This window comes from Daphnia pulicaria, chromosome 5, assembly GCF_021234035.1.
Source record: "Daphnia pulicaria isolate SC F1-1A chromosome 5, SC_F0-13Bv2, whole genome shotgun sequence".
In the NCBI taxonomy this organism is placed as follows: Eukaryota; Metazoa; Arthropoda; class Branchiopoda; order Diplostraca; family Daphniidae; genus Daphnia; species Daphnia pulicaria.
Genome location: NC_060917.1, coordinates 6,341,686 through 6,353,443, shown reverse-complemented (window position 1 = coordinate 6,353,443; position 11,758 = coordinate 6,341,686). Strand labels below are relative to the sequence as shown.

Below are 11,758 nucleotides of genomic sequence, written 5' to 3'. Positions count from 1 at the left end.
AGAATGGAACTCTGTTTGTAGACGCTGAACATCCATGGTGAGTTAAAAACATGTTTACTTGTTAAATGTAGTGTAACGTTTGCTATGGTTACAGTGGTGAGTTAGAGCTTCCACGTAACGAGTTGGATACACCCGTATCTATTTTATTAATGTGTTTGTGTTTTTTTTCCCAATTATTCTAGGAGTTTGCCGAATTTACGGTCAACATTTTCGTCGTATTTGAAAAATCCAGCAGACGTTGTGCCTGGTATTAATGAAAGACAGCTGCTATTCGGTCATGCTCTGAGCCACACTGGCTTACACGTGGAATACTTGAACCTACCAAGCATCAATTTTCTTCATAGCGGAGCGGACAAGTATTGGATCATGTATGTGTTTTCCTTGAAATTTCGGTTTTTTTCGGGGGGGGGGGGGGTTTGATTGGGATTCATTTTTCTACAGCAGTAAAGTATATAGTTTCTTTTTTACTTGTACGTTACTAGAGTACCTGCACGGTATGCCGAACGTGTACGTGCACTTCTGAAGCATCTTTTTCCAGAAGAATTTGCCGAGTGCCCACGATTTGATTGGTGAGTGACTGTACTGTTACCCAGCCACTGTTCTTGTTGTCTTATGCTTGACACTCTTTGACACCCCATCTGTTTATCCAGCCACAAGTCTTGCGTGGTCATGCCGCAGGTCTTACGCATCAACAACATACCCTTTCACTGCATTAGGCAGCAAGTCGGCGAATATGTTGTCACTTTCCCTGGTGCCTACCACATGGTAGTCAATGCGGGACAAAACACAGCCGAGGCCATCAATTTTGTCATGCCGCAATGGAAGCAGTATATCCCACAATATGAGTGTATGTGTCGAGACAACGGCGAACCGCAAGCTAAGGCGCGTGCAGCGTTTCATTCGCATTTTGTTCCTTCTCCCGACTGTGAGCCAATTGTCGACGAACAAGTATGCAGTAACGTGGGCGTAGACTGTGCTCCAGCGACGAGTAGTGGTAAGTCATGTTAGGCCTTTGCGCCCAAACCGTTGTTTGCGTAACGTATTTTGTTTGGCTTGTCAGGTGACGGTTGTGACGCATTGGCAGGCGACAGTGCTACCCGTGATGGGCATTGCGACGTTTCGTCGGTGGCCATCATTGCCACACCAAAAACTGATGCCTCACTGTCCATTGACACACTCACTTCGTTGGGGGTTGTTGAGGTCGGTGATGGGCCTCGGGATTCGGTGAACTATGGCGGTAGTGTGCCCACTTGGCTGTCGTACTCTGACATTCAACTACTAGAAGCTGGGAATCCGTTTAACGACAAGTACTATTCCGTTATTGCTTTGGTCAGTCGTCAAATTTTTTAATATCTCCTTGGTTGTTGGTTTTTTTGGTTGTTTGCAGTCTTATTGATTATTTTCTGGCTGTCGCGACGCGCGAATTTTCCGAGAAGCTACCGCAAACACATGTCTGTTCTTCGCATTTTTATACCAAGCTGCTAACGTATGTAATCGTACTTTGCTTTGTTTAGCTCATCTGGTGAGGCTAACCGTTTGGTTGGGCATTACCGGACACCACTGCGCTATGTGGTGCTGTTGATATTATTTATTACCGTTATACTTAAGCAAAAATACTTTGAACTACAATACTCTTGTAATTTATATCACATGTCACGCGTGAAGAAGCGATGGGGAAGAATTCGGCGTGAATTTGCTCCCGAAAACAAACGACCGCTGCAAAGACGTGTTGGACTATTCCAACACATTGATTCCTGTCTGCACTGGTAACCATTGGTTGTTATACCATGTTGCCTACGACGAGAAGTTACCGAAGTAATTCTGTAATTAATTATCTTTTAAGAACATTTTTTCACTCTTGTTTTTTTTTTCTCCCATCTTTCAGGGTGTCGTTGACTATGTACGATTCTATTGCCAAAAACTACACAGCATACAAGACTGTGATTGGCCGCGTCGAGGCATATGTAGAGAAAGCCCTGCGTCGTCGGCAGCGCCCAGAAGTCGTCAAACTGCTGTGCCCTGTACACACGATTTCCGTTAAGGTTCCAACACAGTCACCTGGATCGCAGGATTGTGGTGCTTTTCTCATCTACTACGCCGTAAAGCTGCTGACTGTACGTTATTAAACCTGCCTAGACTGTATTGCATTGACCAGCCCGGATGGCAAACCGTTCTAAACTTGTTTTTTTTTATGTGGTGCCTTCGTACCATAGTGTGGAAATGTGGAAGCCATCCTCAAGTTGGAAAATGAAAGCCAAAAAACTATGGACTACGGCTCTTTGACACGTGGGTTACTTAAACGTCTTTTTGAACTCTTAAAAGGTAACAAGTAGTCGATATACTGTAAAGGAGGAATCGTGAACTATCTAGACATATCATGTGTGGGTGTGTGCGTTTATGCGTACTTAACTCAATTGAATAATTATGTAATCATGTTGCATTTAGATTCGTCATCTGTACTGTCGGCGATCATTCGACAAGAGAAATTAGATGCCATCAAGCGTGCCTTTGTCGATTGCAGCGCTGCTCAGTAGGATTGATGTCATTACTAGACTACACCCAGTCACTCCTCGAGTCCGGCCCACTAGAAAAAATGCGATGTTTCTTATGAAGACAAGTTTGGTGAAGGAAAATATCCCAATTTACTGTTCTATGGAAAAGATGTGCCATAGCCCATGCATCTTTTGTTTGTTTGTTTTTGGATTTCGGAAGAGACAAACAGTAGCTTTGCCGCCTTAAGAGTATCTTAATCATGGCCGAGCGATGTTTTGGGCAATGTAACCGCAAGACGAGACTCGTCTTGCGTTGGGGCTTGCTTTGCGTTGAAACACTTGATCGTATTCGTATTTGTGTGAGACAGATAGATGCGTCACGGATTGGTTTAGTACGATATTTATCGATTCGCCGTATGCTGTCTGTAGTTTCATTTCTTATTTCTTTCCTTTCTTTTGCCTCAATTTCTTCAATGTTCTGTGGCGTTAGTTGTTTTCATGGGATTTTTTTTTGTTGCCAGTGGCATTTTGAGCACATTGTCCGCAAGGAAACTATATACCGTCATTTTCTTTCAGAGGCTTTTGGAACTTACCTTGAGAATTTAGTTTTGCAATTTGCTTTAAAGTGTAACGGCCTTAAATGAGGTGTTTCGTATCATTGGTAGCTCGATGCATTGGAATATGAGCGCTGTGTTGGTAATCGCTAATGTGTTTGAATAAACAAGCCGAGTTTTTGGTGTTGGTCGGCATAAAGCATACGAGTGGGTAGATTTTGCTTCTAATATTGTAAATGAACATTGACCCTGGGTAGGTCGGGGAAAGGTTAATCAATTGGCAAGCGGCGATGTGGAAATACTTTGTGTACAATCCTATTTTCCATGCCGAAACTTGCTACGTTGTGTAAATTAAGTATGTAGGATTGGATGGAGTGCGTTGTTGACCGCCTAGCAAAGGCTGTAGAGCAACAGCCGGTACCGTAGGCGTAGGGTTCATATTCGGCTTGCGTGAATGGTTAGTAACCGGCACGATTACTTTATTGGGCTGTGCAAATGCTTTCTTTGAACCATTTCCCTCGTACAGTGTTTTGTCAGTTCAATTATTGCAGCAGTCGAATGATCCGTTGATTGCTTACACCCCACTACAAAGACCAATCGTTCTGATCCTGTAGGCGGACATGTGGCCACCATTGGGCGTGGCTTCCTTTTCACTGCGCTTCTCCCGCCGACGCTCTTCGAAAACTCGTTCTTCCAGCGGATCAGCCGCCAGCATTGCACATTGCAGATCTTTTCGAAGAACTGGAAAACAATGATGACCAACAGCTCTCCAAATGGGACGTTTGTCAACGGAGAGCGAGTGAAGTACTTTTGCGAGGTGGCCGTCGACAGCGGCAGCGTCGTCGTCCTCTGTTCCGCCGACAGTGAAGCTAACTCTAGCTTCACCTTGCAGAAGAATTCACAGGTGCATGTAAACTCTGACCCTCAACGAAAGAACAGGTATGACGGCACGGCTGTCATGGTTGAGGGGATGCCACATTGTGCTCGTGCCGCGCTTGCCGTTCTCTGGAGCCGTAGAGCCGTACACAGTTGTGTTTTTTTTTGTAATGCTGAATTTGTAAAATGGCAGTCTGCCTTTTTTTGGTGTTTGCCATGATTTGCGATGTGGTGATTTCGAAGCAGGACGTTCTCGCAATTCAATTGCAGTGAGCGTCCCTGGCTACTGGTGTCGGTGAACACGCCCCAACCAGCCATGCCTTGTTTTGCGGTGAGTCATCCGGCCCCGGAATTGATTAAACGTGCCTGATTTCCCGCTCGCAACCGCAGTGCCCCAGAACTTAGTTGTCAACGATTAAATAAAAATCAAGAATATTGAAACACAATTTTTGGTTTTTTGTTTTTTGCCATCAAATTTCCTCTCAACCTAACCCCACTTCATGTGGTTTCTTGATCATGTAATGGTTGTGTACTTTCTGTTTGCTGCTGAGTAATACATTTTTTACACATTTACACACTCTCTCATTCTTTACTAGGCGAGTAAAGTGTGTTTTCGAAATTATATCTACCACAGTTCGAAATTCTGTCTCATAGCCATCCGTTTCCGTAATCACTGGGACTAGTGCCGAAAGTATATTATCAGGAACCCGTCTAAAAAGTGGTGCTTGCCACTTTTGGAGTTGCAGCTCGTTTGTTGTATGCACCACCAATTTGACACTTCGTCACCCACATTAGCCAAAAGCATGTCCTAAAAAATAAGAATCTACTTTAACATCATTCCGAGTCAAGTGTTGGGGTGTGCGGTGTATTCCTGTGCAGATCCTCGAAGCCATACTGCCTAAATGTATAGTTTTTGGACGAAAATTAGGTGGCCCAAAAATTTCCGAGCCACGTGGTGCCGGTTGAGGTTGCAAGCCACGTGTCAATGTGCCGTCCTTGAGCAGGCGTTCAAGGCCAACCCATTTTCCCTCCTCTCGGCCACCCCCACAACATAGGGGAAGAGCGCGATGATGTGGGTGAGGAGCTAAGCGAAAGGTAAATCGGAGATAGTTGTGTTATAGAGGAACCCCCCTCCCGCGGTAGAGAAATCGCCTCGTCGCCTAAACCCCCACCACCCCCCCCCCCCAAAAAAAAACGATTCCCTTTCTAACCAATCCTCTTAAAAAAAGCCCCCTCCCACCCACCACACTAAAAAACGACCACCTTACCAGTGACAACCCCTCCCCCCACAAAAAAAAGTGACCCCTTTCTCTAATCCGAATCGCAAAAACGAAAAAAAAAAACGATTTATGCGATAGCCCTCTCTATCCGTTAAACGGACCGTGATTATTTCAGTTTAAACTAGTCGGTTTCATCAAGCCTAACTTACCTACCCACCATGGACATGACTCTAGAATAAATTTGCACGAAATTCGCCAAAAGACGAAACAAAAGCCGCCCAAAAGCCGCCCTAATACCAGCCCACGGGACACATTTCGAAGCCAAAACTTCGATGCCTAAATGACTTCTCCGAGCTGTAAGTAAGTTCTTGTTTTCTCAGACTTGGCAACAATGGTTCCAACCTCCCCCCTCCCTTCCCCACCCCCCCCAAATAACCTCATGGCGTCTCGGTATAAAAGGCGTGAATTGCACGCCCTCCGTCTCTCAGTCGTTAAATCGCCAGCGTATCAATTAGTCGTTGCACATTGTCGCTCGTCACTGCTGGTGGAGTGACCTTCTAATAGTAGAAATCTACCATAGGAAAACAAACCTCGAATTTATCCAGTTTTACATTTACTGTTCAATTTTTAACCTCACCGGTCGCTTTGCATTACGTTACTTTCCCTGTTTTGGAGTTTGGCCATGTCGACATCTACGGTGAGCAATCCCGAGTCAGCCACCTCGTCCATCAACGGCAATAGGACTCCTTGGGGTTGGCTGGTGTGGAATGATCCGAAATGGAAAGTCGGCTTTGCCTTGGGGTAAGAGTGTAGTTGGCGACTAAATCACAGTTTGGCTTGTTCTCACGCACCGTGCTGTTCCCTAACTTTTTCGTACCAGGACGACCGAGATCGGGAATGTGGCCACCATTGGGAGGGGCCTCTTTTGCACTGTGTCTGTCCAGCCTACGCTCGTTGAAAACGCGCTCTTCGAACGAATCAGCCGCCAGCATTGCACACTGGAAAAGTCGATGGAAGACGGTAAAGTAACGATTGTTAACAATTCTCAAAACGGAACATTTGTGAACGGCGAGCGAGTCAATTATCTTCGCACACGACCCATCAACCACGGCAGTGTCGTCGCTCTTTGCTACGCCGGCAGTCCAGCAAGTTTTACTTTCTACGACAATTACCACCGCTTTTCCGACGTAAACTTCGTACTCAATAACAGATATGTCGTCATGGATGTTTTGGCGAAGGGGTACGTTGCTTTTCATTAGCCGTTATCCTTTACGAAGGAAATAATTATGTCGTTTGCTTCAGTTGTAAACGTTCAATTTTTTTTTATTCTCGTTTGCCTATGACGTTAAAAGGTCTTTTGGTCAAGTGTGTCGTGCAATCAGGAAGCACGACCATACCATTGTAGCCGTCAAAACTGTTACTCCCGCCACTCTGGGGGGAACATTTACGACGACGTCCGTGGGCCCAGGCGGCCTGGAAGCTCTTCGCAACGAAATTCAAATCTTGTCGACAACTGACCATCCTTGTATTATCAAGGTATTGCAAGTAATTGTGCTCGTAAAGTTTCAAATGTTACCATGTATTATTTCGTCTCTGTTACTTATTGTCGGTGAGTGTATGTAACGGTAAATTTTATTTAGAAGAGAGCGAGCTGGTGTTGGGGCTAATTCTCTACCCGCGGTTAATTGGTTTTTCTTTCGGTTTTCAGATGGTGGACTCTTCATCTGACGTCACTACAAGCAAGATGTTTCTCGCCTTGGAATTGGCTAACGGCGGTGACTTGCAGCAGAGATTGCATGACGTCGGTTATTTGTCGGAGCCCGTGTCTCGGTTCGTTTTCGTTCAGCTGGTCTCGGCCATCAAGTACTGTCACGGCCGCTCACCGCCGATTGTCCACCGCGACCTCAACCCCGCCAATATTTTGCTGGTGAATGCCGACGAGTTTGCCAGAGTCAAGGTGAGGTCTACGTCAACGCCCGTCTGTCTCTCTGGCGAATTATCAATATTTTTTCTTTTGTTTGTTTGTTTGTTTCTTTGTTATGGGACTTGCTTACCGGTTGGCATTATTTGGCGTGGCCTGGTGCGATGCGGTGCGCTTCGCTGCAATGGCCGGGATTTTTTCGGGTGGTAGATTGCCGATTTTGGAATCTCGAAACGCCTGTTGTGCCCCTCGACGTTGAAGACTTATTGCGGAACTAGCTTGTATATTGCTCCGGAGGTGAGACGCCAACAGGACGGCGACGACGTCGAGCCGTACACGGCGGCAGCCGACGTGTGGAGTTTGGGCGTCATCTTGCATTACATGCTCCTGGGGAGACATCCGTCGTGCTCTCGCGCGGACTACACTGGCCGCTCAACGTCCACCCAACGTGCGTATTGTCGGTCATTGCCTGCCAACTCTCTGGGCAGCCCCACTGCGGGTGGCGGAAGATTTTTAATTTTGTTTTTTCTTTTCGTCTGACTGTGTGTGATTCTTTTTTTTTTGTTTTCTTTTTTGGACTCTGCCCCGCTGTCGTTTGGTAGGAGGCAGCGTGCTGGACGGGCCAGGCATCGCGACTGTCAGCGACGAGGCCCACACTCTGATTGACAACATGGTGGCGATTGACGTTGGGCGCCGCCACGACATTGAAACAGTGGCTAGGTGCCCGTGGCTGCTCGATGAGGACACTATGGCCAATCTCCGCTCGATCGTCTTTAAAGGCGTACCCATTTTCTGAACTGGTAGAAGACGTCGTCAAAGTCTTCCGCTCCAACTACCGACATCTAGACTACTTTGTTTTACTTATTGCTGCGTGTGCGATTCTGCCACCGCGTGGCGTGTGCGGTTGCGTTCTTATTTTGGTTTTCTTTTCACGAATTGTTTCATTATTTTTTTGATCATTTGTATTAGTTTTACGTGCATACGGCTGATGCCGTATTCACGCGGCAATGGTGCAACACTGCTTCCGGCACGTGTATTGCAACCACCTTTGATTTGAATTCTTCGTGAGACCTACGTTGATTGTATTGGCCCTTTTTTTTATGCGAGTTCAAAGTCGCGGCACTACGTTGCAGAAGATGTTCTATAATAAATATAAAAGTGACACACAAGTTAACTTTAGTAGTTGTCTTTTGGTTGGCAACGGTGTTTGCAGTCTAGCTTCTAGTTCTCTTCTCGAATAACCATAGATATTCCGCCAACTAAATAGCCGTGTTGGTCATGTAATAAGTGAGGTTACGAAATGCATAAGGCAACAGAAGATGATCCTGCTATACAGGAAACCGGTCTCGTACGAAACTTTTAGCTATAGAAAAAATTGAGCTAGGAATTTTCAGATAAAAAACCTTTACATTCCACATTGAGCATTTTTAGGTCATTTTAGCTTTTTTTTCTAGCTGGGAATTTTACATGGAGGTTAGGTTGCAATTCTCGCGGTAATGTACAACTAGGGGAAAAGGATTTTTCACGCGCGGTTTCCCTTTGCATTCAGGATCACCCCTTCATTTACTTTTGAAGTCATATTTGCTGCATTTACTTACCTGTGGTTGCTGGTTCTCAGGATTTGGCATCTTTTGATGTATATATTGTTTGTATATATTTAATCGTATTACAATTGTGTTCAGAATTTATCACATAGCATAGCATGGTGAATAAAAGTAATGAAGAACTAAAATAAACCATTTCTCATTATATATTAAAATATTTGAAAATTAGATTCTATAAATTAAATGAAATATAATTTTGTCTAGTTTTTAATTTGTTTTTGTAATTAATTCATAATTCTATTTAATAATTCTATTTAATAAAAATAAAAATAGCAAAATTGTTTTTGGTCTGTGTAACAACATCTGGATCTAATTTCCAATCATATAACTTATTCGAAGCGTATTAACTCCCTCGGTTGGAAAATAAAAGCTGAAATCTGCTTAACGAAGTAGAGTGAAAACCCAAGATTAAAACTTCCATACTGGCATTATAGCTTACAGTTAGGAAATATATTTTTTGGGGGAAAATTGGGGAGGGGGGGGGGGGGGAATTGGCCGAGAAAAGGCACTAAAACTTGCATAAATTTCAACCGTGTCTAAAGCTAAAATTCATTGTTACCGACATCAACTTAACCAATCGAAAACACGGTCACAACCGCTGAGCAAACAGCCAATCCAGTTAGGAGCCAAAAACGCGGCACAGCCTTACAAGTTCAATGAGGGAAACCTACACACGTATTGCCATTACGATGAGCTACTAACGACCTCCCACTACAAATTGCCAGGCCTTAACCTTCAAGTGATTCCAGGGACAACACTAGGAGAGACCCCCCCCAGAACCAAGCTAAAACATGGCAATAGAAAGGTCGCCCACTTGTGTGAGGGGACTGGCGTACATTCGCTAGAACCATCATTTTCAACGGCTAATGGTGACATTGAACTATTGTTTCATTCATCTGGTAACCTGTCCACCAGGAAAAGATGGCTTAATAAAAAAAAATGCTTCGCCATATACCGAATTTAATGTGGGCTTCAAGGTTGATCCGTTGAAATCCTCCAACCTACACCGACCTGCCGCATTATGTTCTCCCTGGTGATACACCTCACTCTGTACAAGGTCGTATTGAAAAAACACTCAAACCCCATGCCGCAGGTTAATGTTTCACCCAACACCAAATCCCTTGGTGCATGCGACCGATGAAATAGTGGACCATCCCCGGTCTTTTACGGCAGTCGTCTCCGGACACTCTGCCAAGCACTTTCTATGTTGCAGTTGTCATGAATATCGCAAGTCCCCGTATATTTTTGCGAATGATCTGCACGCATGCGCTCAACAGGTTTCGTGGTGAATAGTTCCCGCCGTGACGGAACAGTAGGTCGAGTGGGTTCTGTTTACCATTCAACGGCTCCCACTGGATCGACTGTTGCCAACATAGCCGGTGAAATAGAACACTACTCTTTTAGTGTTTGTTGTATGGCCAAACGCGCAAATTGAAAAGACGAAGATTCTTCGTTGGGTTTTGCGCCTGAATTACCTGTCAATGCTGTTGCGAGACGCGAAATTTCGGTGTTGTCAACCGGCAACAACGTCTCAAGAAAAATATTTGCATGACGCTAGACGCTGCGAATTACAACTGTGAATCACTATTATTGCAACACCTAACCGAAAGCACGGCTGCAATGGGTCAACCGCACAGTCACGGAGGCATTGGTTATGTCGTTTCTCTGTTAACTGTTACTTCGCGCAAGACCAGAGACGTAATTGAGGGTGTCTATGTCGAAGGTCACAAAACATCTAGGCGTGGGTTAACAACGGGAAATCTAAACCGCTGAAAAACGGGGAATTAATAGTAAAGTGAACAATGGGCAGGGGAGGGAGTCGGGGCGAGTAAAACCGGTTGGCGGATGAATAGCAACCGCAGCGGGAAACATTTTAAATGGTTCATGTTCGTATCGGCTAGCCGTGGACCATAGCAGACCCAGAAATAGCGAAACTTTGGTTAACACGTGATCGGCGCAAAAGGTCGCCGATCCCAAACGCCGTCCTTGCTATTTGGTAGGGAAGAGAGGTGAAGATAAAACAAACAAGGTGATGGTAATCAACAACTATAGGAACTAAGTGTAGTGACAGATGTTTCACCGCCGTGCGGCAGTTATTCATGAAACGGTTAAGGACACGTTACGATTGACTCACTGCTTTTTGTGCGATTAGATTGCCGCCAAATCCTCGGCTACTGAGTCTCGATTCATGTTGAAAATGAATGCCAGCACTTACAATTCTGACTAATTTTCAGATGCATGTTGTCTTACCAAAGAAATGGTCCGGCCCGTTTGAAATGCTCGCCAACGATAATTCTTGCCTTAAAGCGACGGGACTAGAGTTGGCAACTAACGGCGGAAATAGGTCTGCATGGATTATCGCTTTCCACTGTAGGTGCTGTGTGTACCCTGATGCGCAGCGGGTGTTGTCCGTGAAAACGCTGTGTCACTTTGACACTGTTGAGCTACGTCGACTGGCGAAGGAACGAAGAGAAAATAGTGATTGTTAAAGTTGTAGAAAGGCGAAAAACTCAACATTTGGAGTTTTAAAGTTTTTTTGCCCAACATCAACTTGAGCACATTTTGAAGCCAATTACTTAGCGTCTACTTACTTTTGTTGTTGGTGCAAATGCACAACCTACAGTGGGCACCAAAAGTGTCTGGGAATCAGAGAGCCCCTCATGACAAACTGCTGTCGTCACTAGGCGAGAAAGTGGTCAAATTGTCATGCGATTGGAATGGAAATTTTTCCGTACGTTCTGTCGGGTGCTGGGAACAATCTAATTATTTTTTATAATTTTAAAAGAATGGGAAGGGTGGGTTTTGGTCCGAAGCAAAAGTGCCAGGACAGTGGAGAGGCCCATACGTAAATGGACTTACTTTAGGTTTAAATTGTGATTCACCGGGCAATGCTAGAGAAATGCAAACGCTCCAGAAAAAACAGCGTTTCCTCTATGGCAGCCGTGAGTCACAATTTTTTTGAAGCAATTTTTGACAACGAACAACGCATTTCTGTTGCCAGTATTGAATAATTTCATATATCATGCAATGAGAGGTTGGATTACCGTTTATGCGCAAACCATACAATTCGTTAGTCGCCTACTACAAACGG

The 11,758-nt window shown here is 44.8% G+C and overlaps 1 protein-coding gene across 1 annotated transcript; it reads left to right on the top strand.

Moving 5' to 3' along the window:
- Positions 1-5,824: 5,824 nt before the first annotated feature.
- LOC124340733 (ovarian-specific serine/threonine-protein kinase Lok-like) lies at positions 5,825-10,894 on the top strand. Its single transcript, XM_046793340.1, has 5 exons — positions 5,825-5,943; positions 6,023-6,382; positions 6,495-6,678; positions 6,851-7,099; positions 10,820-10,894. Exons 1-5 carry the CDS (start codon positions 5,825-5,827, stop codon positions 10,892-10,894), a joined length of 987 nt encoding a protein of 328 aa, XP_046649296.1.
- Positions 10,895-11,758: the final 864 nt, after the last annotated feature.

What these genes read in the sequence shown, in the direction of transcription:
- LOC124340733 (XM_046793340.1), top strand. Translation starts at nt 5,825, where the DNA reads ATGTCGACATCTACGGTGAGCAATCCCGAGTCAGCCACCTCGTCCATC. An exon ending in ACCATCCTTGTATTATCAAG is followed by an intron (nt 6,679 to 6,850) that starts GTATTGCAAGTA and finishes TTCGGTTTTCAG; the next exon opens with ATGGTGGACTCTTCATCTGA. An exon ending in ACGAGTTTGCCAGAGTCAAG is followed by an intron (nt 7,100 to 10,819) that starts GTGAGGTCTACG and finishes TTGTGCGATTAG; the next exon opens with ATTGCCGCCAAATCCTCGGC.